This window comes from Nannospalax galili, unplaced genomic scaffold (assembly GCF_000622305.1).
Source record: "Nannospalax galili isolate Female #2095 unplaced genomic scaffold, S.galili_v1.0 scaffold790, whole genome shotgun sequence".
Lineage (NCBI taxonomy): Eukaryota > Metazoa > Chordata > Mammalia > Rodentia > Spalacidae > Nannospalax > Nannospalax galili.
The window spans coordinates 1059589-1086376 of NW_008328334.1; the positions used below are offsets into that span (position 1 = coordinate 1059589).

At 41.5% G+C, this 26788-nt stretch overlaps 1 protein-coding gene across 3 annotated transcripts in view; it reads right to left on the reverse strand.

The window, feature by feature from the left end:
* The window catches only part of Itgav (integrin subunit alpha V), a 90676-nt gene extending 70112 nt beyond the window's left edge, over window positions 1-20564 (reverse strand). For 2 of the 3 annotated variants that reach the window (XM_029559408.1, XM_008826775.3), the window contains exons 1-2: window positions 19895-20564; window positions 7311-7441 (exon numbers count right to left, since the gene is read on the reverse strand). In XM_029559408.1, the coding sequence (XP_029415268.1) occupies window positions 7311-7441; window positions 19895-20067 (304 nt within the window). In that variant the 5' untranslated portion in view covers window positions 20068-20564. The remainder of the gene's footprint in view (window positions 1-7310; window positions 7442-19894) is intronic. The other variant, XM_008826779.3, reaches the window with a different exon arrangement.
* Between the last annotated feature and the right edge of the window lie 6224 nt (window positions 20565-26788).

Genomic DNA, 26788 nt, shown 5'->3' on the forward strand with positions numbered 1-26788 from the left:
GGGCTGGGCCCTCCCACATCACTCATCAAGAAGATGCCCTCAGACATGGCCACAGGCCAGTCCAATAGAGGAAATTCCCCAATTGAGGCTCCCTCAACCCAGGTATGTCAAGTTGACACTAAAGCTATCCAGCACAAGCCTCCAGGAGAAATAAATGATTACTGGCTTTGACTTTGTCCCAGTGAGAACCACTTTGCATCTGACTTCCAGTTACAAAGGTAATAAGTCCATGTTGTTTTAAGACACCCAAAGGCTTCAGGTAGAACTCTGTGGTAGAATATACACTTTCCACACATAAGCCCAACACAGTGAGTTGCAGGCATTAAAAAAAAGAAACAGAAGAACAACAGGGTTGTGACAACTTACGGTATTAGTAACAGGAAGCTAATATTGACTTGAACACAAAACAGAGGTAACAGACTGCCTTTGCCTATGGCATGAGCAGTCTCCACACAGCTTATCCTGCTAAGCAACAACCTAACACAGTTTTAGAATGTCTTTACTTCTATAAACACTCAGCTGTTAATCTCTAAACTCAATCATACACTGTTTTTGCTTCAGTTCTGCTTTTCTGTGTCTACATTCAGATAAACTAGGTTCTTTCTTTTCTTTTTCTTTCTTTCATTTGTTCTTTCTTTCGTTCTTTCTTCATATTGGTCATCTTAGTTTAAAACAGAAAAATCATACCCAAAAGTGACCTTTCATTTTTACTAATTCCTAATGCTTTAAAGTTCTTATCACACTTGTTAATTTAACCACAAAAAAAAAGAAAAAAAGAAAAAAAAAAGAAATCAGCTTCCATCTATTATACAGATCACAGTTCAAACCCACAAATTATCAGGATTCAGCAATGAGGGGGTTTCAAATTGCAGAAGGGACACTGTAATTTCAAAAGCAAGTGATGATATATTGATCACAGAAAAAAAAATGTAAAATAACAAAGTAGCCCTTTTTTCAATGCCCTAGTTGCAACCTTGTTTGCATATTATGTTGAGATAATCAGTGAAAAGGGAGATGGAACTCCATAGTAAAGTGCTTGCCTAGCATGCTGGGCCCTAGGTTCAATCACCAGCATCCTAAAAAGAATGATAATCAGAGAAACACATAGCTTCAAAGCTATATATCACAAATCGAAGTGGTAACAAATTTGAGGTTTGAGGTTTCCTTTTTTATATTCACTGAAATACAAGTGTTCAGTAACCAAAAAAAGCAAGCTATGTTGGACTGAATTTTGTATGAAACCGAACTTTTCATCACAGAACCCGATATTTACTTTAAAAGATGTGCCTGTGCTATTTCAAAGACATCCATATAACATTCATTACTTCACAGAAGTTATATAATTCTACACAAAACAAATTAGTAGGAAAATTAATGGAGTGGCTACTTCAAGTGTTAATTTCTCAGTGATGGTTACATGGAATCGACATAGCCTGGAAGGACACAGGATCCAAGATGGACACACTGAGTTCAATCTTAAACCTTCCATTTTTGCTCTACATACTGTGACTTAACATTGAGTCTATTTGGTTAGTTTACTAGTTTAGAGTTTGTTTGTTTTTTCCTTTGGAGGTGGGGTAGAGTCTTATATATAGCACAGGATAGGTTCGAACTCAATCCTCCTGCTTCAGCTTCCCGAGTGCTAAGATTACAGGTGTGTACCACCATACCTGGCTTAGGGTATCTTTGCAAAGTTCATTTATATCCTTCAGCTCACTTCCAGTTGCATTTCTCTTCATGTCTTCAAAACCTCAACTCCCCTGGATGCATAAACTTCATACAAACATATGCATACATATATATATATATATATACACACATATACACACACATATGCTTACATATGTATATACACACACATACATATGCACACATGTGTAAGTGGGGAGGAGGTCATGTGGAATTACTGCATTATATTTAGTGACACGTCTAGTGATAGGTAAAAAGTAGCTGTATGACAAATAGGGTTGATCAGGAGAAAGCAGAGTTTATTAGCAAAGGAACACATGGGACAGATTCCCTTCCAGGCAGGGAAAATGTCTGCCTGGGTCATGAGCTGGGGTCTTTTTAAAGGGAGAGGCTTCTAGGGGGTTCAGAAGGCGGGAAGATATATATATATATATATTTTTTTTTTTTTTAAGTTGGGCGGGGGTGGAGGGGAATGGAAGAGCAGGACTGTTAAAACCTGTCCTCTTTAGAGATCAAAGGGGAAGCTTGCTGTGTTGGCCAAACAGTGGACAAAAGTCTGCTTCTCCAGTTCAAAGACCAAGGTGCTCATCGACTCAGTTCCCTTTTCTCAGGAGCTTGAAAAGTCCATGAGACCTGTTGGTGAGGGGGTGAGGCTATCTGAACTTTAACATCTAGCAATGCACACAATTCCCACCACCTGTTAGTCTCTTCCATATCTGGGGACTATACCTCATTTTTCACTAGCTAGCTCTTATGTCACTAGCTAATCTAGAAATCTTTCTTCAAATTCCCCAGCAAAGTTAAATAATACTTTCCAGCTATGCCTTTTTTTATTTTGATATAAATATGTTGCTATTTTCTGGGGTTTTTTGTTGTTGTTTTGTTTTGTTTTGGAGACAGGGTCTTCCTGTAGCCCCAGGCTGGCTTTGAACTCACAGAGATCTGCCTGCCTCTGCCTCCGGAGTGCTGGGATTAAAGGCGCACACCCCCACACCTAGCTCATGTTGTTATTTTCTATAGAAATGAAAATAATGTAGACTGGTCACCACCAAAAGCATGCTGTGACAAGAAAGAAGGCACATCAGAAGTTTCCATCAGGGATGGTTAATCTTCATTGTCAACTTCATGGAATTTAGAATCATTACGAGACAAGCGTGTGGGCAAGGGCCTCCAGAGATGTTTAACTAAAGAGGAAAGGCACGTGGGTGGCACTATCCGACGGGCAATGGTCCTGTACTAAATACAAAGGAGCAAGCGAGTAGAGCACCAGAGCCACCTCTCTGCTACCTGACTGTGGCCACAACGTAACCAACCACCTCATACTCTGCTGCCAAGCTAGAGCCACTCACCTCAGAGTAAAGCAACTCCACAGCCTGGCCTTCTCAAGCCTCCATAAAAGACACACTCGTTACAAGAGTCACCAAACTCAGGGAACTCCAAAGCTATAGCATCCCATCAGGAATTTAGTTTAGTTATGGTTCTCTCCACTCCAAATGCAATCAGAGGCCATTTTTTACCATAAGCATTGATACCTCATCATTTAGTCACCCGAGTCCCTGGTAAAATAGAAGAAAAAACTTGAAAATCAAATTAGTGTGTAAAATAAAGGCTTGTCCAGTAGGGTGAATTGTAAAGTTAAGTGACACAAGAGATGGAGAATGGGCACAGCAGTGCCTACTGCTCTTACAAAGGACCAGAGTTCAGTTCCCAGCACCCACATGGTATAACTCACAACTGCCTGTAACTCCAACTTCAGGGTGATCTGATGCCTCTGGCCTCTGTGAGCACCTGCACGCAGGTGCGCACCCCTCCCCCACACACACACATATACATAATTAAAAATAAAACAAAGGAGGCTGGAAAGATGGCTCAGAGGTTAAGAGCACGTACTGCCCTTTTAGAGGACCCAGGTTTAGTTTCCACATCAGGTGGCCCGCAACCACCTGTAACTCCAGTTCCAGAGGATCCAACGCTCTCTTCTGGCCTCCATGCAGCACTACATGCATATGGTGCACATTCAGACAAGCAGGCACACACATATACACATAAAAGTAAGAAAATAAAACTTAAAAAATTTTACATATCTTTAACAACAAAAAAAAAAAGACATGATCCAATAAGATGAGAATGTTCAAAAGCCACTCAGGGAAGTGGCAAGTGGGCTGCTGCGACTAACCTCAGTTACAGCTGCTCCTGACTAGAGTGGGATTAGACAGGCCAGTCTGAAGGGTCAGAAGTATGGAAAGTGATTGGAGGCAGACAATATTCAAAATCGTAAGTGTAAAAAAACATAGAACAAAGGGAAAAGAGTAAAAGAAAATACATGCTCTTACTTTTGTTGTTGTTTTGTTTGTTAGAGACAGGATCTCCCTGCAGCCCTAGCTGCCTGAAACTCATCACATAGACCATGCTGGCCGGAATCCACCTGCTTCTGCCTCCCAAGTGCTGGGGTTAAAGACATGAGTGCACCACCACACCCAGCTTCTTGTGCTTACTTTTCTCAAGAGAAATGACTTAACTGTACTTGAAAGTTGGAGGAAAATTGCAAGTGTTACAGGGATACTGTGGTAAGCAAAATGTAGATTAGGACCCCAAGAAGGCAGAGGGAGAAGTAACAACAGCTTCTGTTTACTGAGCCATTTCAATGAGCCAGCACCTACACTAAGTATACTTTCTTATTTCTAAGTTAATTTATTTGGTTTAATTCTCATCTTTGGAGCAGATTTGATGAGGATACTATATGGGGGGTGGGGGGTGGTAACCTGACAACAATCTGTTCAAAATCAACAGATGCAAATGGCAAACCCAGGTCTGACCCCCAGGCACTTTGCTTCCAGAAAACACACAGATCTACTAAGCACAACCTCCCATGAGATGCTGGAAATCACAGATGTTACTTTTATAAGGAGACGTTTGTGTGTGTGGAATAGGATAGGGCTCCTCGGGAGAAGGGTGAAAGGAAAGTTTAGAATACTCTATAAGCATTTCTTACATGAAAGTCAGTATAATCTATAATCTAATCATATTGTTTACTAAAAATACATTTTTTTTTCTCCCTGTCTCTCTCACTCACTCTTTCTTCACCCCCACCCTCTTCCAGAGAGCTAAATCCTGCACTCTAACAAAAGCCCTTCCAGTCACATGGCTCTCCACCATACCACCTGAAACTCTGGTAACTTCTCCTCCACCCCTAGCCTTGAGGTACTTGTGTACTAGCCCTCCCCCCCCCTCCCTCCAAGAGCCCGCGTGAATCCTTTGAAGTCAAGGGTGCCAACCTATTCCTGGCAGTGGTCTGACTAAATATATAGTGCATCACAGCAGTGTAAAGAGACACTGACAGCAGCAAAATGAAGGGGGGGAAAAGAGTTAAGATTTCTACTTGCTGACATAGTCTTGATGAAGCACAACTCTATACTCTGCCTGAAGCACTGAAAGAACAGCGGGCTCTCAGCTGAAAATCTTTTCATTTAAATGTGTCAATTTACAAATCTGCAGGCTTCCTTAGGCATTCTCCTAGTCCTTCCTTTTGGGGGCCTCTCCTCCTCTCCCCTATCTCCTTATCCCCATCCACACTTAGACCTTTCCATCCCAGTATTCCCCATTCCACTTTTACATCACATGTGTTCTACAGCTCCTCCCACTTAAAGTCATTTTTTTCTCCTCTCTCAGGGTCCCCTTTCTAGTTTTCTGAACTCTATATATACTCCCTTTCACATAAACACACACATAAAAGTTAGAAGCTAGCATCTACATATCAGAGAGAACATGCAATGTTTGTCATTATACACCAGGGCTGCCTCACACTGTTTTCCGGGGGGGGGGGGGGGGGGGGGGGGGGAAAACAAAAAATAAATAAAAAGATATTTTAATGTTGTAAATGTTTCAATGTGACTGCTCTTGTCATGGTTGTTTTAAGGCTATATACATTCCTAAAAAAATCAAAATATTCTAGAAGGATACAAATCATTGTTAATCATGATTGCCTCTAAGGAGGCAAATGTGGAAGCCCTATTTTTCATTGCATACCCTTTTAGACTGACAAATTTCTACTACCATGTACATAGGTTGTTTTTCAGTAAACACAAAACTAATACCAAATTTAAAAACAGCAATAAGTTATCTTTCAAAGGACGAAAGACTATAATATTAAAAACATGAATATGGTAGCCAGGTATGGTAGCTCATAGCCTTAATCCCAGCACTCAGGACGCAGAGGCAGGTAGACCTCTGGTTCAAGGCCAGTGTAATCTACATAGTGAGTTCCATGCAGCCAAGTTACATATTGAGACCATGGATATATCTGAACAATTCGATTTATGAAAATCAAACTATACTTCATTTATTAGTGTTTATATTTTGTTAGAAGATAAAAGCTCCCATCCATAATATTCTGAACTACAGCTATTTCTCCATTTGTGATAAATCTTAGCCTATTTATAAATGTTTGAAATTTTCCAAAAGCCTTATATGGAAAAATGCAAGCAGTTTAATACACAGTTCCAAATAAGAAAAAAATGCAAGCTGGTCCTCATCAACAGCTGAATCAGTTACTGACAGCCATCTTGGTCCTCACCCTAACATCAGATGCAACAGCCCAAATCACAATCCTGTCTTCCTAACATTGTAACTCCCAGAAACAATGTTTTAGAACTAGCAGGAGACAATAATATGGAAAAAAGGAACTCTTTTTGTGTGTTTGTTAGTTTGAGACAGGGTCTCCCTGTAGCCCTGGCTGGTCAGCAACTCGCTATGTAGGCCCGGCTGGCCTCTATCTCACAGAGACCTCTGCTGCCAGAATGCTAGGATTAAAGATGTGTGTCATCATGCCTAGTGAGGCCCATTTTATTCAGGTCTATCTCAAAGTACTTTGTCAAAGCCAGAAGATCAAAAACATTTTTAAAAAATTATCAAACTATTCTAGTTGAAGAAATGTTGTATTACTTCCTTGAGAATTCTCTTTAAAGTTTTAACAAATATATACAAATACACCAATATAAATGTATATAGGATTCTGAACATTTTATTTCAATCATATAATAAATGTAAAATGTGAATTATCTCTAATCTTCCTTAGACTACTTTCTTCTTACTACTACCATCTTGACTGACATTGAAATTTATCCCAGAAAATAAATATAATCCTGTTATTAGTAACATAACACATTTTCCCAATACATTTTATATAAAAGTTTGTTTTTAAGTCACTTATATCTCCCTAAATCTGTGGCACACCAAGGCTGGGATATATTCATGATTAGGGGGGTAATCTTCTGTAGTTGTTAGTGAGTCATGCCTCAATTTGGCTCACAGGTAAACAACAAAAAGCTCTGCTGTGCCCACGAGCTCCCTCTTCCCAGAACAGATGCAAAGTCATCTTTATAGAGTTCCCTAAAATTTCTACATATTGACATAATCTGTTTAAGTTGGAAGATATCCAAAGCAACGGAAACAAATTTTTAATGCTTTCCTATGTCACAGAATTACAGAAAGAAATATAATTTATCTTTACAAAACTTGCCCTGTGGATTTGAGATGATTATATTCATTACTAAGCTGTTACTTTAAAAAAATAAAATAAAATGGCATAAATTAAGAGCATGGACAGTAGCATGAAGGTTTACCTGTTGAATCAAATTCAATGGGCTGGCACCGGCGGCTAGATGACCAGTCGCATTTGAGGACTTGACCTCCTTCCACAATTCCAGGCTGGGTCGTGTTTGCTTTGGGGGCTCCCACCAGGAGAAACATCCTGCTACAATACAAATGACACCAGGCATTAAGCCATATCTTATGATTTATGTCCAAACATTCTTTTGATATTATCCATAAATACTATTAAAAACCATTTTCTAATGGCATAATTTCTCCATTATAAGATAATTCATGTTGCATTCACTTAAAAATGTACACTTTCCAAACTATATATTTTAAAGACATGCAGTTTTTTCACCAAAGAGATGGTTCAGCTGGTAGTGATTTGCCACCAAGTCTGATGACCCAAGTTCAATCCCAAGAACCCAGATGGTGGAAGGAGAGAACTGACTCCACAAGTTGCCATCTGACTTCACGTATATACCACCCCCCAAATTCAAATAAAGTAATGAATTTTTTTAAAAATTTCAAATAGTATTTTAAATAAATACAGTTTATTATGTCATGTCTCAATAAAGCTGTAAAGGTATGCTGGTGGCTAGAGAGATGGCTCAGTGGCCAACAAGTACTGCTGTAGCAAAGGACCTGAGTTTGGTTCCCAGCACCCATGTCTGGAAGTTCAAAGTTACCTACAGCTCCAGGGGATCTGCACCTTCTTCTGGCCCCTGTAGCTACTGCACTCACATGCACAGACCCCCACAGAACTCTACACACACACATAAGCACAACTAAAAATAAAATCTTTAAAAATAAATAAATAAAGTGTATGCTGGAAGAGTCAGGGGTTTGGTTTGGTTTTGACTTTTGTCATATGCTATGCATTTTTTAGGGGGGTGGGGTTTGAGACTGGGTCTCCCTGTAGCCTCAGCTGGCCTGTAACTCAATATGTAGACCAGCCTAACCTCATGCTATGCATTTTTAATTCAAATTTATTTTACGGGATGTATAAAAACTTAAAAATATAAATATACTCATATAGTAAAAAATATAAATATACACATATAGCCAGCCAAGTGTGGTGGCATATAACTTTAGTCCCAGTGCTTGTGAAGCAGAGGCAAGTGGATCTCTGTGAGAGTGAGGCCAGCTAGTTGGGACTACAGGGAGACCCTGTCTCAAAGAGACCATATATATACATATTATATATATGTATATATGGCACTATGTGATGTTTAAATACATGTATATTTTATATGTCTAAGCCATGACAAACATCTATCTCAAACAGCTATCATTTATTTGTTTAATATTTTATTATTTTATTTTCTGTGTATGTATGACTGTATTGCCTACATATATGTAAGTACACCTGTGTCATGCAATGCCCACAGAGGTCAGAAGACTGCTAACAGTTGCAGACATCATGTGGGTGCTGGGAACCAAACCCAGGTCCTCTGCAAGAACAGCCAGTCTGTTAATCACTGAGACAAATCTTCAGAGTCCACTATCATTTACTTTATGTTAAACAAATTCAAAATTGTTTCATCTAGCTTTTTGAAGCATGAAATATATTACCATTAGATATAACCATAAAATACCAGAACTTCCAGCTGGGCATGGTGGCGCATGCCTTTAATCCCAGCACTCGGGAGGCAGAGTCAGGCTGATCTCTGTGAGTTCAAGGCCAACCTGGTCTACATAGTGAGTTCCAGGACATCTGGGGCTACAGGGAGACCCTGTCTCAAAAAGACCAAAAAAATAAAATAAAAAAATACCAGAACTTCTGTATTGCTTCATTGCTGTGACAAAATACTCTGACCAATACCAACTTGGGGAGGAAAGAATGCTAACCTGGGTCACAGTTCATCAGGGAGCCCAAGGTAGGAATGCAGGGCAGGAGCCTGGAGCCAGAGCCTGGAGCACAGGTCACAGAGGAACACTGCTTACTGAATTGTTCCCCTAGCCTGTGTTCAACCTGATTTCTTATACAATACATAACCACCTGTCCAGGGGTGGCACTACCCACAGTGGGCTGGGCCCTCCCAAAGAAATCAACAATCAAGAAAATCCCCCACACACATGGCCACAGGCCAGTCTAATGGAGGCAATTCCCCAATTGAGGCTCCCTCAACCCAGGTGTGTCAAGTTGACACTAAAGCTATCCAGCACAACTTCCTATTTCTAATTATAATCCAGTACCCTGAATGCTGGGTAAACTACATTCATAAATGATTCTAAGTGAATTACAACAATGTATGGTAATTTTAAATACCATTTTCCCATTTCAAATATATACATGATATATCTATGTTTCTACAGATAGATATATGAACTACTGTGTCAGGGCTCATGCTGTAATCTCAGCACTCAGGAGGTGGAGGCAGGAGGATCAGGAATTCAAGGTCATCCTCAGCTATTAAAAAGCTACTATGAGAGAGTGACAATTTCTGGCCTCTCTGGCAGAGGGCCTGAGCACACAGGACTGCCTGAGAGCCCCCGGATCCTGCCTCCACATGGTGGGTATGTTAGAATTATTTGTCTTCAACTGAAGGTTCCCAGTCAGGCAGGCCTCTGGTGAGTCCCAAAATTGAGGGTGGGGCAGCCATGTTGGGTTGCAGCTGAAGAGTCCTGGATGGGGAGCAGGCTGAGCTCTTTTGCAGCTTTAAAAACTTATTTAATTGGGACTGGAGAGATGGCTCAGCAGTTGAGAGCACTGACTGCTCTTGCAGAGGACCTAGGTTTGATTCCCAGCACCCACATGGTGGCTAACAACCATCCATAACTCCAGTTCCATGGGAATCCGACGCCTTCTTCTGACCTCTGCGGGCACTGCATGACACAGGTGCACTTACACACATGCAGGCAATACACTCATACACATTTAAAAAAAAAAAAAGAAGAAAATATTATTTAATTAATTTATTTTTATTTTATGGATACGTGTTTTGGCCACATGTGTATGGGTGCTCCCCTGTTGTACAATGCCTGAGGGGGCCAGAAAAAAGGGTGTTAGAGCCCCTGGAAATGGAGTTGGGCACCACATAGGTGCTAGGAACCAAGTCAGGGTCTTCTGTAGGAGAAGCCAGTGCTCTTGATTGCTAAGCCATCTCTCCAATCCTCTTTTGAAGTTTTAAGGGTCACCAGTGGAGTCACTCTGCACACCTACTGAAGGCAAAGTCTTTAAAATCCTTTAAATTTCTAATTGACAAACAATGTATATATTTATGGTATGCGGTGTGGTAAGGAATATATATCTAAAATGTATAATGATCAAATCATTAACACTTCTGTCTCTTTAAACATTTATCATTTGTGATGAAAACCCTGGAGCGCCTCTCCTCTAGTTCTTTATAATATAAAATAAATTGTTGTAAACTCCAAAAAAAAAAAACTACTATGAGGCCCAGCGTGTGAAGCACGCCTTTAGGCCCAGCACTTGGGAGGCAGAGGCAGGCAGATTTCTGTGAGTTCAAGGCCAGCCTGGTCTACATAGTGAGTTCCAGGCCAGCTGGGGCTATAGGAGACCCTGTCTCAAAAAGATTAAAAAAAACTACTATGCTCAATTTTTATTTAATAATGACTAATACATTTCTCTTTACAATATTAATCTAGTAGGTTTCTAGTCAAAGACTCTGATTATAGTCCAATTTCTTATTGGCATAAAATAAATTGAAAACAAGATAATCAGAAATCCCTTTTTTTTTTTTCAGTATAAAGAAATATTTAAGGACTGGCAAGATTGCTTAGTAGGTAAAGGTGCTTGCCACCAAGTCTGAAGGCCTGAGTTCAATCCCCAAGAGAACAAATTTCTACAAGTTAACCCCAACCACCACATGCAAGTGCCAAGGCCCACATGCATGCACACATACACACACACACATAAAATAAATGTAAATTTTAGATTACATTAAAAATGTTTAGTTGTTTCTATTCATTCAAACCTTTGTTTTCTATTCTATTAAAAAGATGTAGCTTGAGCATTTTCCCTCCATCAGGCTCAGTACTGACAAAGACACCTGCTCTAGACAGGGATCCTACTGCCCAGTTTACAAGAAACTAACCAACAAACAAATCACTCAACATTACAAGAGCTATGAAGGAGACAAACAATTAACTAAGAGAAATTCCTAGAAATGGGGAGAGGAGGCCTCCCTTAAGTAAAGGAAAGTTATCTCCAAGGAATGGAGGGAGAGAGATCTTCTAGGTAAAAGGAACTGACTCTAGGCAAAGTGTCTTCGAAGAATGGGAAGAGAGACTTCTTTGAGATAAAGCAGTCAGAAAATTATCTCTGTGGAACTCACAGAAAATTGAGACAGGCAGGCTTAGAAGGAAGGAGGGCACCTTGCCTAGTGGGTTGCTGGTGGGGGAGTAGGGAGGACAGGTGGGATGGATGTGAGATGAAGAGGTAGCTGGAGCAACTTAGGCAAGGTATAAAGATCCTGACAGGGAAGAATCTAGTCTCCAGGAGAGACCAGAAAAAGAGGTGTGTGACTAAGCAAGCTGGGAGTGGCCCAGAAAAACAGCCTGGGAGCCTGGCAAAAGCTGACTCATGAAGGGCTTTTCAGACATGGTACAACTGCCAGTTTTACCTCAGATCTATTTCAAACCTTATGAAAACTTATTTTTATGCCTTATGAGGAAGGCATTAAGAAAGAGAAAGACAACATAAAATAAGATAGCAAGCTCAGGGAGGTGACAGTGGCCTGTAGTGGGAAGGGGATGGAGGAAGTGACTGGTAGACAGATTTGAGAACTATCCAGAGTACAATGCGCAGAGATAGTGCCTATAGCTTTAAACATGGAGAAGGGGAAGACAGAAGAACGCCATGCTGGTTTTGTTCCTGGGTGCTGGAGTTAGGAACAAGTCTTAGGTAGGGGAGCAGAAGGCAGATCACAGGAAAACAAGAATTCAGTTCTCCGTCTGTTCCTCTGTGATGTCTGTGGAACACCTAATGAGTAGGTAGCCAGGAGCTCTGAGAGGTCTGTAGAGAAATAACATGTTGATGGTGTCAGAACACAAAATGGCACGTGTTCAATAAGAGCTCGGAGAATAGAGGGTCAGAGTGAGTGCTGAAAGTCAAGGAAGAAAGACAAGATAGTATAGAAACTGACCACCTTTTTTCTCAAGAAACTGAGATTTTGAAAACTTAAATATTCTTTTTTCTCTTTTTGGAAAATTATAAACCAACCTACATGTTAAATATTCAATGTGCTAATTTTAATTTTTGAATCAATTTCAACTTCACTCTTCACTTATTCTGGGGAGTAGCAGTCAAATCTCACCTGAACCAGAGCGAAGGCTACTACCAGACTGCTAGGTAATAAGCATCCTACACTCTGCTTCTTATCTCCAAACCCACAAATTCAAAACACAAATGAAACTCCCAATCAAGCCACGCCCCATTTAATAAAGCTTTATGCAGTCATACTTGGCAGCCATAAACTACCAGTGCTGGCTCCCTCCCAACGCAGAAAACTATTCTGAGTAAGAAATCAGCTGAGTTTTCATTCGGCAAGAATCTCATAAGAAAAAAAAAAAAAAGGTTGAGTCAAAGAATTACACCACCCACAAGGGAGACAGTCACTCCTTGTGGTCACAACCTCCTGTATTCTTTCTCTAGTTGATTAACAGTTAAATTACATATATATGTAAATTATAATATGCAAATTTTCTAGCTGTAAATATACGTTATATGGATATATATGCTTTTTGATTTCAAGTAGATCAAAACTTCGCATACATGTCTAGGGATGTCGCTCAGTGTTACTGCACTTGCATAACATCAATAAAGCCCGGGGCTGGCTCTCTGGCACCACAAAAAGAAAAAAAAAAAACGTGATACAGCTCATTTGGTAAAGGGTAAAGTTTAGCTTGCCTAGCTTGCACACAGCCCTGGGTTTAATCCCCAGAACTACATAAAACCAGGTGTGATGGTACATGGCTGTAATCCCATCACACAGGAGGTAGAAATAGTAAATTAGAAATTCAAGGTTATCCTTGGCTACATAGTGCTACCTAACAAGTTCAAAGCCTGCCTGAGCTACAAATGAGACCCCTTTCATAAAATAATTCTTTTCCTACTGAAGGAAAAAAAGAAACAAACATACATAACGGCCCTTCATCCAAATTAAATGATGAGCTGGGCATAGTGGTGCATACCCTTGATCCTGGCAGAAGCAGGCGGACCTCTGTGAATTCAAAGCCAGCCTGTTCATGTGGCAAGTTCCAGTCCAGCCAGGGCTATATAATGAGATTGTCCCAAAAACACTCAAACAAAAAAACAAATTAAATGAATTTTTTCAGTGTTCTCTAGAGAAAGAAAACATTAGAAAAATGTTTTTTGTTTTTTGTTTTTTTGAGACAGTTAGTCCCAGCTGGCCTGCAACTTGCTATGTAGACCAGGCTGGCCTTGATCTCACAGAAATCCAGCTGCCTCTGCCTCCTGAGTGCTGAGATTAAAAATGTGCACTGCTTTTTTGATTCCAATAAAATTTTATACAGACAGAAGTTAGATGTGATTCATGGATTGTGATTTTTTTTCCAATTAGTGGTTTAGTCAGTGGGTACCCCTCGGACAAGAGCTCGGAATCAGGGAGAGGAACCAGGCTCTGCAGAATGCCGTCCTCCCAACTGGGCTTGGCATGGGGTCCTCCCTCTATGGGATGCTCTCTGTTAGGTTTAGCAGGTATCCCCTCCCCTAGCCGTTCAGGCTTAGATGTGGTACCATGTCCAGTGCTACAGGGCTACTGCCCTAAGCTGTGTCCCTTCTCCCTAACAATGTTAAGGTTGGAATGAAAGCTCTGGGAAGGATCAGGGGAGGGGGGAGCTGAGTCATAGGGTGGCAAGTGACCCTGAGTGCTTGGGACCATCCACACTGGGTCACAGTTCAGGAGAGCTGGTTCCCACAGCTGCCCTGCCACCACAAAGCAACTCAATTCTGGATTGTCCTTCACACAACTCTTTTCGGAGCCTTTTATAATTCCTTTGTGAAAGTGCTTTTTTGAATATGGGGCTCTAATTTACCCTTATGCCTGCCAAATATAAGAATTTAAGAAAAGGTGACAGTAGAATAGCAAATAAATTCATTAGCAATAGGCCTTGATCTTTAACTGTATATCAGTAAGTCATTTCTGGTGAGCCCCAACTACTCTAGACTGCAGAAATCACCCTGTCCTAATCACCCAATTATTTAAATTATCCTTAAAATTATTTCCTAATGTAACAACTTTAATTTTGTACTTCAGATATTTTCTTGACTTGGCAACTGTACAACAGAGGGGGCTAGTTAGTTATTAGGGGAACAGACTTCTGCAAAGGCAGAAGAAAGAAAGGGCGCAGTAGGAGAGGACGCTGGCTGAAAACGCACAACTGGCAGCCCTCAGCCCCAGTGCCTCTGCAAGACCAGGAACCCCTGCTGCTTTTCATCAGATCTGCACATTACAGGCATGAAATGATGGTAATTAGAAGTGCTAATATGGATGTTCATCCAGTTTCCCTGTGCATACACTTCATGTACAGTCTTGCACACTAGTAAAATGCCACAGAAATAGAATAATACAGCAGGAATGAGTGAGGACTTTGAGGATCTAAATCATAGGTTAATGAGGGAAAAGATGAGGAATAGGGCAACAGAGATGGCTCAGGGGGTCAAAGCACTTGCTGTCAAGTCTGATGACCTGGGCTTGATCCCTGGGACTCACATTGTAGAAAGAGAGAACCAACTCTGAAATGTTGTCCTCTGACCTCTACACATGTGCCATGGCACTCATGTTCACACATCCTTCACACACACACACACACACACACACACACACACACTCAAATGTACTGAAAAGTAAAAATAAAAGAGGAACAAAGTTTCTTTGTTTGAAATAACTATTACTTTTAAGATACGTAAGTTTTTTAAGACAAATGGAGAGCTGGAGAAAGTAAAATTACTTTAGACATACGTTAAAAAAAATTTTTTTTTGGCCAGTTCCAGCTGGCCTGGAACTCGCTATGTAGACCAGGCTGGCCTCAAACTCACAGAGACACGCCTGCCTCTGCATCCCAAGTGCTAGGATTAAAGGCCTGTGCCACCATACCAGGCTAGACATATGTTAAAATTTTAAGAAAGGATTATATACTTTAAAAAAAAAAAGTATTCCCAAAGAATGGAGAGTACAGGATAGTAAAAAGATACTGTGAAAATTAAGGAACACAAAAGGAAGGATCAATAGATAGATAGATAGATAGATAGATAGATAGATAGATAGATAGATAGATAGACATATATATATATATATATCAAAAGCCTAGTAATGAAATGCTTTATAAAAATCAAGTAATTGATACTTAAAAGTTCAACTAGGAAAGTCTACTGATCTTCTAGGACAGCCTAATTCGGGTAAGAGAAGTCACAGACTTCTACAATATAACAAGCAGCACAATCAAGTGCAGACAGGTGAGGACTCAAAATTATAATCACCAAAGTCAACTGTGAAAGTCCCTGAAACTCCATGCTTCCCGCTCTAGTGACAGAGATATAACAATGTTCACCGTGATTATTTAAAAGGAATTTTTTTCTCAGGTGGACAGTAGATAAATAAAAGCTTAGGAAAAGTCTAAAAGTCACGTATTAATAAAATATATAGTATTAGCACTCAAAGCACCAATTAATATAATTAATAAGCTATCTCCTAATGAAATAGGAAACAAAATTGTAAATCTGTTTTTCAAGGGGGCTTTTCTTCCCTCGGTTTTCTCAAAGGGCCATTAATGGTCAAGTAATTAACTCAAATCAAAGAGGGAAAAGCAGAGGGCAGGAAAGCTGGCTCACAGCATTTCCTGGCAAAGTGGACAGGTGGGGAGCCAGCTCAGGGTTGCGTGGAGTGGACAAGACCACCAAAGAGCAGAGCAAATTTGAAGGAAAGCAACAAAAGGTTCACATGCTTTCCGTTTTCTCCTCATAGGCTCCATCTCACTCCAAAAAGTTTGCCCAAAACATTTACCAGGCTCCACATCTTTACCACTGTTTGAGATAACTGGATTTATTTCCACTAAATGACTCCATAGGACTCCAGGAATGAGTATGCTATTCTTAGGATGCCAAGAAGTGCAGTGAGGTTAAGGAGCAGCAGGAGAAGGGGGAGAGGAAAGGAGGCAAGGCAGATGGGAAGAAAGGAGAAAGGGGAAGAAGACAGGGAACAGGATCCCAGGCACCAATGGAGAATGGCCTTCAGTGCACTTCCTATCTGGTGTGCGCTGGAAGTACAGTTGCTTCACAGAATGTGGCTCTGGCTACCAAGAAAGGACAGCCTGCCAAACAATGACAAGTACATTTTTCAAACCCTCCAAATGAACTAAGCTATTTGGCTGCTTCCAGCACTGACCTTCCCAAGATAAAGCATGTTTCATATAGACAGCCTACTTCAGAGTAACCAACAAGCCCTTACCAAAAAGAACTTCTGAAAAAAATACTGTTCATGCATATAGAAAGCAATGCATATAAAATAGCTGAGGTCTAATTTCAGTCTCAGTTTTACTCTCATTTTTAAAAACAAATGCTTCAGAGCCGGGCGTGGTGGCGCACGCCTTTAATCCCAGCAGAGGCAGAGGCAGGCGTATCTCGGTGAGTTCAAGGCCAGCCTGGTCTACACAGTGAGTTCCAGGACAGCTGGAGCTACAGGGAGACCATCTCAAAAAAAAAAAAAAAAAAAAAAAAATGCCTTCGAGTCAACAGCTAAACTGAAACAGAAGCAGTACCTACCAAGTTCCAATATGCTTCCCGAATGTCCTATAAAACTATGGTCCCAATTACAAGTAATAGTATTGCTTTCCAAATAATGAAGGCTATAGTTTATGTCTTATAAACTATAAATACATTTTATATTTATCATGAGAAGAATCAGTGAACACAGCAACAATTACACTGACATTTGTGAAAACATGCTGGAATAAATCCGTGTGTGTGTGTTATTCTGTAGCTCATGTTAGCTTGAAACTCACTTTTATACCAGCCCTGCCTCAAACTTGTGGTGATCCTCCTCCTGCCTGTCTTCTGAGTGCTGAGATTTCAAATGTATCACCACACAAAGCATTTGGATCATTTTGTAAAGTATTGTGACAATGGTTACTATACCGAAGTCTAAAAACAGAAACTACAAGAGGCCTTAGACTAGGTTAAGCAGTGTGGACTTTCTCTGCTGGTGGAAACGTTGAAAACTGTATCAACAGAATATCAAGATCAAAAGAGATGTTTCCAAAATATAAAACTAGTGGAAATATAAAATATAAAAGATGCTTTGGTAGGGTCTAGGAGCCAAATGATGGGCAGAATGATTAAAGAGGTCCTCAGTGGCCAGACCCAGGCTCAGGGAGGACTTAGAGGCAGAAAGCAGAGGTAGATGCAAGGAAACTCAAAGAAGGAAGAAGTTCCCATACCTTCTGCCTGGTGACTAAGCGGTGACTAATCTTGGGAAAGTGCAGTAGGGGAGACAAGGAAAATAGAAAACGAGAGGGAGGAATAGGAAATTATTTCCAGGGCAACAGAAAAAAAGATGGTGCTATTAATGGAAGCAGAAACGCAACTGACATCTCTCTCAGTACAAAAATAATTCACTTTTAGTCAAAATGAGTTAAGATAAGGTACTTGAGGCTCCAGGCTACTGTTTTTCATGGCAAAATGCTTAAAAGCTTGTCAGTCTGCCATGTATCCTGGACACTAAATTCTTGCCATAGAATTAACAGCAACAAATAATAACAATAAATAATTAACAGTATTTGCAAAATACCCCATCAACTCCAAAGCATTTAAATGCTAATTCATGATGAAAGACAGAGTATATTTTCAGTCAGAATTCCTGTACAAATTAAACCTAAAAGCTACACCTTGGGGGCCAATAAAATGTCCCACAATATAAAATAAATCCATCTAAAAATGTCTGGAAAAGAGATTTATTTGTTTGATTGATTGATGTTTGCTGTCTTTTTAAAACAAGGTCTTCCTGTAGCTGAAGCTGGCCAGGAACTCACTATGTTCCAGACACTCAAATCTCACAGAGATCAGCATGCCTCTGCCTTCTGAGTGCTGAGATTAAAGGTGTGAGTCACCACACCAAGGGAAAAGAGATTTTTAAGTGGCAAATTAACTAAAAGGACTACATACTCAAAGGTACAGCACAAATTTACCATACTTGAGTTGAATCTCTAGACCTACCCTTAACTCCAAAAAGAGATTACATGAAATGTGAAAGTGATTAAATGTTGCCTGCAGTTTTGTTTTGTTTTTATCATTTTGGAAAATCTGGGCACAGGTCTCACAGGAAGTACTGTGATTGGAAATAAACCTGAGTTTGTTGTATAAAACTATGTCTGGTTTCCATCAGCTTCACCAACTGTCTGTGTTACTGTAAAGACTGTTACCATAATAATAGTCAGCAGCATTCAGAAAAATGGTGGGAATACATTCTAAAGAATGTCTCAACATGCCAGGTGTGGTGGCCTAAACCTTCTTTAATCCCAGCACTAGGGAGGCAGAGGCAGGTGGATCTCTGATTTCAAGGCCAGCCTGGTCTACACAGGCTCGAGACCCTGTCTCAAAAAAAAAAAAAAAAAAAAAAAGAATGTCTTCTCAACAATCGCAGACAAATACTAAGGCCACCCTCAAATTACATATATATTAGCAAAATGGTCCTATCCAAGTCAAAATTATCCTGTACCCCTTCCAAAAATGAACACCTTGCAGGGAAAAATGTGGTAACAAAAATATGTTTTTACCACATTTAAGTGATTAGGTGCTTAGAAATAACCAAATAAAGTTTCTTTCTTCAAAAACGATGTAATAAACACCATAAAACACGAGGTGAATACTCATTAAATCAGTATTTCTAACACTAACATGGGATGTAGTGAGAATGACCTCAGCGTTGAGTAAAATCACACACAACATTTAATCCAAAACTGACAAAAACTGTTAGAAATCCTCACGGACAGGGTAATTTGAAAGCCTAAGTGAACTGTTAAATGCTGTAGCATTCAAATGACCTGGAGCAAGAGAAAACTCAGCAAACATCCTAGCTCTATCAGAACAACGACCTAAATAGTGAATCACTATAAAAAGAGAGGATGACACATTCGATTCATCTGGTCGACCTCAAATCCGCAAAGGTCTCACAGTCCCAAAACACGAATTTAATGCAACAACATGGGCACTTTAGTCATCGGAGTGTCTGGAAAAGGAGTGAGAAGAAACAATAAGAATAAAAGGGGGGGAAATGGAAGGGCGTGAGGGGGAAGGACTGAGGAAGAGGCTAACCAGTACAGAAGAAAAAGTTCAGAGACAAGTGACCCAAGCCTAAGTGACAGAAGCCGCGAGAAATCTCGTAGAAGCAGTTTGTACTGATTTCCTACTTTTCCTGAAGGTTCTGTCCAGATCTTCCACGCTCTCTGCCGGTGATCTGGGCCAGTTGGAAGAAGTTGGGGACAGGGTGAAAGTAGATGGTGAGTGCTAGGCTGGGTCATCCCCGCACACGTCTCCACCCTCCGGGAGCGGAGCGGCCCGGGGATGCAGTGGTGGCCGCAGAGGCCAGGGTGAGCGCGCGGTGGGGGAGGGGACCGGAGCGCGGCCACTTACGAGGACGCGCTGGGCACGAAGAAGTCCACAGCGAAGCCGAAGTAACTTCCCTCGGGGCCGGAGTACTCGGACGGGCTGTCCACGTCCAGGTTGAAGGCGCCGCCGAGGGGCAGCAGGAGGCCGGGGAGCAGCAGCAGGAGGCCGCGGGGCCGAGGGCGCCCGGGCGCAGCCATCGCCGGACGTGCAGCCCCAAGGCGACCGTCCCTGTCCGGGCGCTCGGTGCCCGGCCCGCCGCCTGAGCTCACCCGAGCTGGCCCGGGCTAGGTCGCTGCAAGGCCGGCGGCGCAGCGAGACGTGCGGGCTGATCCGGGCAGGGCGGGGCGGCCGCTGGGAAAGCGCGGCGGGGCGCCGGGCTAGGGCTCGGGCACTCGCGCGGTGCCGGGCGCCGTGGGGACTGGCGGGGCAGCGCCGCCCCTCGGGCCTGGAGCTGCCGGTCTAGGGGAGGAGGCGGGGAGGAGCCGGAGGTTGGGCCGGCAGCCGAAGGAGGAAGTCGCGCCGCGCCGCCTCCCCCTGGACAGGCTCGCAGCACTTCCGTGCGCGAAATCCTGGCGGGTCCTCGGAACCGGCTCGGGCCGCGTTCGGAACCTCGGAGCCCCGCAGCGAGCGCTGCGACCACTCGGACTCCTACCGAGCTCCGCGCAGTGGCGACGGTCGGACCGCAGTGCCTCCGAGCCCCGCGGCCGGCGGCAACTTCTGAGAGACTTTTGTTTCCGAATGCGGAAAGCTTTCCCCGCTTTTCTTGGGTCTGCCGCCCAGCCCGACTGGCGCTCACCGACGGAACTCGGTAATTAGATGGCATTCCCTCCCCTTCCATCCCACACACAACTTAATTACAAACTTCCAGAAAAGGAGCAGGGGCCCTCCCGGATAGGCACGGTGTGGAAGCTGGATCTCACTGGCTGACACAGCGTTGGTAAGGCACAGGTGAGGCAGGGAGCCTTTCAAGTCCTGCCCTTGGGCCAGGATTCCTGGGTTGGGTGGCATCATTTCAGACAACCGATGACTGATTTAGGATGTTCAGGTGTGTGTGACTGTAGAGTTGGGAAAAGGAACATGGACCATGGAAATAAGACCCCTCGTGGCTCCCATTCCCTCCGCAACAACCCTGGACTCAGCGGTCCTTCTGGACAGGAACTTGACCTGCTTTATATTCCCAGTCCCTACCACCTGGTCAGAAATATTATCAATAAACTGTTCAATCAGTGACTGAATGGCAGATGAAATGAAGAGTGAACTTTTCTCAGAGTTCCTGTGTTGTGTATCACATGCTAAAGAATTTGGTGACAGGACTGGAGAGATGGCTCAGTGGCTCAGCAGTGGTTACGAGCTCTTGCGGAGGATTGGAGTTTGGTTCCCAGCTCCCACAACCTGCTACCACCTGTAACTCCGGTTCCAGGAGCTCCGGTGCCCTTTTCTGCCTTCTGTAGGCATTGCATGTGCATGAATTACTTATATACATGCAGGCAAAACACCCATACATATAAAAATAAAGTACTTCTATTAAAAGAAGAAATTGGTGGTAAGGATAAATATAAATGCATCGTGTGGACCTTGAATACTTGAAAGTACTCTAATGGAAATTTTGAACTATTTTCCAAAGTAATTATTAAAACTCAATCACAGACCAAATACTGAGGCAGGAGACCCCCTTTAGCCCAGGGGCTCAAGAAGATCGCAGGCAACAGAGGGAGAGCCCTCTCAAGCAACAACAAAAAGCACCTCCATGACAGCATACATTCATCACGCATTAAAGACACGTGTGCACTATGTGCATATGCTTAATTGCATTTAGCATTTTGATTTTTAAATTTCACTGAAAGATTTGTAACAAAATCTTTGGAATCCAGCATCTTTGTAAAAGAAATTACTAAGACAGGAAATCCTACATGAATATTTACATAAATACAATGCATCTGTCTCCTCGTTTTTTAATATATTTTATTTATTTTTATTTTTTGCGTATGAGTGTATTGTCTACATGTATGTGAGTGCACCCATGTCGTGCAATGCCTGCGGACGTCAGAAGAGGCCGTCAGATTCCCTGGAACTGGAGTTACTGATGGTTGTGAGCTGCTATGTGGGTGCTGGGAATTGAAACCAGGTCCTCTGTAAGAGCAGTCAGTGCTCTTAACTACTGAGCCATCTCTCCAGCCCCACTATGTTTCTTAATGTGTACAGAAACACAAAGATTCCATACACTGTGAAAACCTGAGAGCCAGTCCAGGTAAAGGCCCATCTAGGAATGAAGAGGAGAAGAAAGTTTAAGCTGTGGCTCAATAGAGTAAGCCTCTCACTCTCAATGTCCTGACCTAGAACAGAAATCTTAGCAGACTGGAAGACCAAAGGAAGAGATGCAAGAGAGGCATGGAAAGGAAAAGGCTGAAGGAATGGCAGCTCACACACCCACTCAAACCTGAGAGAGAGTAGGACTCAAACTGCTACTAAAAGTAGTTGGGGAAATAGCTCAGCAGTCAAGAGGACATACTGCTCTTGCAGAGGATCTGAGTTGGGTTCCCAGCACCCATGTCACAGACTTCACAACTGCTTACAACTCCAGTTCCAGAGGGATCCAACACCTCTGGTCTGGGCACCCACGCACATGTGCACATACCCACACACAAACACACACACATACACATAATTAAAAATAAATCTTTAAGGGGCTGGAGCAATGGCTCAGCAGTTAAGAGCACTGACTGCTCTTGCAGAGGACAAGGGTTCAGATTCCAGCACCCATATGGTTGATAACAACCATCTATAACTCCAGTTCCAGGGGATCTGATGCCCTATTCTGACCTCTGTGAGCATTGCAGGACATGGGTGCACTTACATACATACAAACAATACACATACACACAAAATAAAAATATAATAAATGAAATATTTTTGAAAATAAAAATAAGTCTTGCCGGGCGTGGTGGCGCACACCTTAAATCCTAGCGCTTGGGAGGCAGAGGTAAGTGGATCTCTGAGTTCAAGGACAGCCTGGTCTACATAGTGAGTTCCAGGACAGCTGGGGGGCTACAGGGAGACCCTGTCTCAAAAAGACAAAAAAAAAAAAAAAGCTTGCATGGCTAGCAGACTAACCTAGTACGTCATGGACTTCATGGACAACTTGGATTATACATGCAAATCTACTTGTGTGACCCTGGTTGAGCAGCTATTCAGTCCCTGTCTTTCAAAACAGCATTACAGAATCTAGATTCAGCCAATGCTTGTTCAAGATCCACATTGTCCTTGGTTTTTGGAGGGAAAAGTATGTTTTATTCCCTGTAAGAAAATCAGGGCCCCTGTGCACCCCACAGCACTACTCCTTATTAAGAACATTGTTCCAGTTTTCAACTTAAAAGAACTGCCAAAACTAAGTTAGGTAGAATGTCCTTTTTACAAAGAAAATAAAATGGTAGGTAGTAAAAGGGATTTTTACTTGGAATGCTGCCCACTACCCTAAAATACTGACAGCTTTTAGGTTGTATAAATTCAAGCACCTGGGTTCAATTCTTGGCTTCACCAACTTTTTGTTGTGTGACCCCAGGGAAATCAATCCAACCTCTTGTGCCTCAGTGTTTTTCTCTATAAAAATTGAAGTAATACTTGTAACTATCTCAGAATTGAACAATCCCTGTTGCCACTAACATAGTCATAATAATAAATTTGAATGACAGTTATTACAGTCTCTTAGTTCTGCTACTTATCCATGGGTCTTTTGATAGCCATAATCAAACCAGGGCTCCATGTGGCTTTGTTTCCACACATAAAGGATCTCACTTCAGCTAGGCTAAAATATTTAGGAGACATTTCAATTTTTGTCCTTAAAGAACAGCAAAAGAAAGGTCCAGTTCCTAAACCATGGAAACCTATGGGAATGAATGACTTCTGGGACAAATGACTTTAACTTAACCTTGTAGCCAAAAGGTTAATCTTCTGTTTTTAGGTCATTTAACACTACCTCCACTTGTTTATAATGTAAACACGCTTACTAGACCTTGGGCATCTCTTGTAGCCTAAATATATAGCTTTAATTGCTCATGACCCTTCCTTACCCTCCGGAATATGTGTGTGTGTGTGTGTGTGTGTGTGTGTGCGTGCGTGCGCGCATATGTGTATGGGTGCATATGAAGCTCTGAGAGCAGCAAATATTCCTTAGAAGAAGAATTATCTCACTTGTGTTGCAAATGATAGATGAAATTAAATTGATAACATCTGTTTGTGCTTATAGGCACTGTTCTAGGTCAATAAGAGTCAGAAAGAGCAAAATCCTTGTCTGAGAAGATAAGGACGTGCTTTTATTTCCTTGTTTCATACTGAATGTATGGTTTCGATAAACAGAGCCAGGCCTTGGTTCTAGAGCAAAGCTCTAGGAGAAATCTGAAGGAACAGGTTCTCAGAGCAGTTCAGGTCCCACGCGGTTGAAATGGATGCTGAGTCAAGCTGTTTTGATTTAGGCATTGCCATAATGTGGCACTGTACCAGCTGCAGAAACCTTTTTGAAATCTCTTTAACCACTCCATTTCTCCAGAGCCTTTGTTCCACTGAACACAATCCTAGCGTTTTTATTGTTGTTTGCCTAATTCTCTCCTGACTCTCTCTTCCTACCTATTGATTGCAGAGATGGATGGTCTCTTTGGCTTCTTCCGTGTGCTCAATGCTATTTTCTTATTTGATATTTATTAGAAACAATCCCAGCCAAAATAATGATCTTTGGATGAGTTGCAAAGAAAAAGAGAAGGCAGGACACTCCTTTCTAGTCTGCCTTTCTCCAGGTGCCCCATTCAGTGCTAGAGGTCAGTCTTTGTCTCTCACTGTTTCTCATCCCCATATCTCCAGGATGAGCTTACTCATTGTTGAGCTCTCAAATGCTACCCACTGCTCCAACTCCCAAAGGAGCCTTAGGAATATTAAGTCATTTACTCTTTCCACAGAATGCTGTCTTTGTTCATTCAGCTCCTCTTCCTGGAAAACATTAGCCCTCCTCCTTAGCCACTTCCCTCAACCCATCCTCCTGACAAAACAAACCTACAGTTTCCTCTACATGGTTTGTTCCTACTCTTCTAAGACTTGCATCATATGTCATATGCTCCAGGAACTTTTCTTATAGGATCCATAACCTATACCTTTATGTCCTGTGAGTTCAACAGAGTCACAGAAATTTATTCTATTATCAGAAACTATAACTAACATTTGTTTAACTGATTCACCATATACTGGGTATTATGCTATGCATTTTTTGTATCAAGTTACTTATTAGTCACAGAACCCTGTCAAGTGGGTTAATAATATCACCATATACTGGGTATTATGCTATGCATTTTTTGTATCAAGTTACTTATTAGTCACAGAACCTGTCAAGTGGGTTAATAATATCAGTATCCCAATTTAAACATGCAGAAACTAAGCATAATGCTTATAGTTGAGGCAGCTTGTAACTATAAAAATATTGTCTTAGTCTATTTTCCTGGTGCTATGATAAAATACTAACTTAAGGGAAAAAGGGTTTTTTGGGGTCACAGGTTAGAGGTGCAGTACATCATACAGGGGAATCAAGACAGCATGAGCTTGAAGCAGCTGGTCACATTGCATCCACAATCAAGAAGCCCAGTAATGTGTGATAAGAATAGGAAGTAGGAATTGGCTAGGCAGTTAGGGTAAAAAGACCCCAAAGAAAAGTAGCCAGGTTCTTGACTAAAAGTCAAAATGTCCTTGGGCCTCTTAGCAACATACTTTGTTCCAAAGGCCAAAAATGTCAAAAGTATTTAGGGAACTTATATCTAATCCTTAAAAGATTTTAGGGTTACCAAAGATTTTAGGGTAGCCAAAAAAGCCCCACAAAAATAAATCAATCAAAGAAGACGAGTACATGAAGTTATCAGAAAAAAGTGATGGGCAGATATGGGAGGAGTTGGAGGGGAGGGAGTGGGTGTGGATTTGATCAAAACACCTTAAATACATGTATGAAATTCTCAACAAATTATTTATGTAAATTTAAAAAAGAAATCAAATAATGAATGCTGTGCACAACTCACTTTCTCCGTTTTATATAGTTCAGGCTCTCTTGTCTGGAAATGATCCAACCCACAATTAAAAAGGGTCCTTACACATTAATTAACATAATCAAGATAATGCCCCAACAGGCATGCCCAGAGGCCTATCTCCTAGGTTATTCTAGATTCTGTCAATTTGACACTTAGCATTAACCATAATAATAACAATGCAAGAATTAACAAAAATAAAGATGCAATATATTCAAAGTGATTGGGAACTTTGTTTAATACAGTACCTTTTTCTTAAATCTATCTGAATTTTTTATAGCATAATGTTTGTCTATAAGAAATTGCAGCCAGGGGCTGGAGAGATGGCTCAGCGGTTAAGAACACTGACGGTTCTTCCAGAAGACCCGGGTTTGAATCCCAGCACCCACGTGGCAGCAACAGCTGTCTGTAACTCCAGTCCCAGGGGATACGACAGCCTCCTCTGACCTCGGTGGGCATTGCACGACATGGGTGCACTTACCTATGTGCAGGCAATACACGTATACACATAAAATAAAAATAATAAAATATTTTTAAAAAAATAAATTTTTTCTGCCAGGTTCAGAATCTTTTACTGCCTACCACTAATGGATTGAAACAATCAAAGTATAATGAAAAGGTTATGTTTGTGGAAGGGACTACAGTGTGTTAAAGGGTTTAGAAGACCTCAGTGCTACAGAAAGACAATACTCCTTTTAAATGATGTCTCCAAACCAAATGGCCATACTTTGAGTTACTGTGAACTGTAGACCACTCTCCTTCACTCAGAGTTGCCTAAGTATTTTTTAGAGAATATTTTATTTATTATTTTTATTTTACGTGTATGAGTGTATTGCCTGCATGCATGTGAATGCACCCGTGTCCT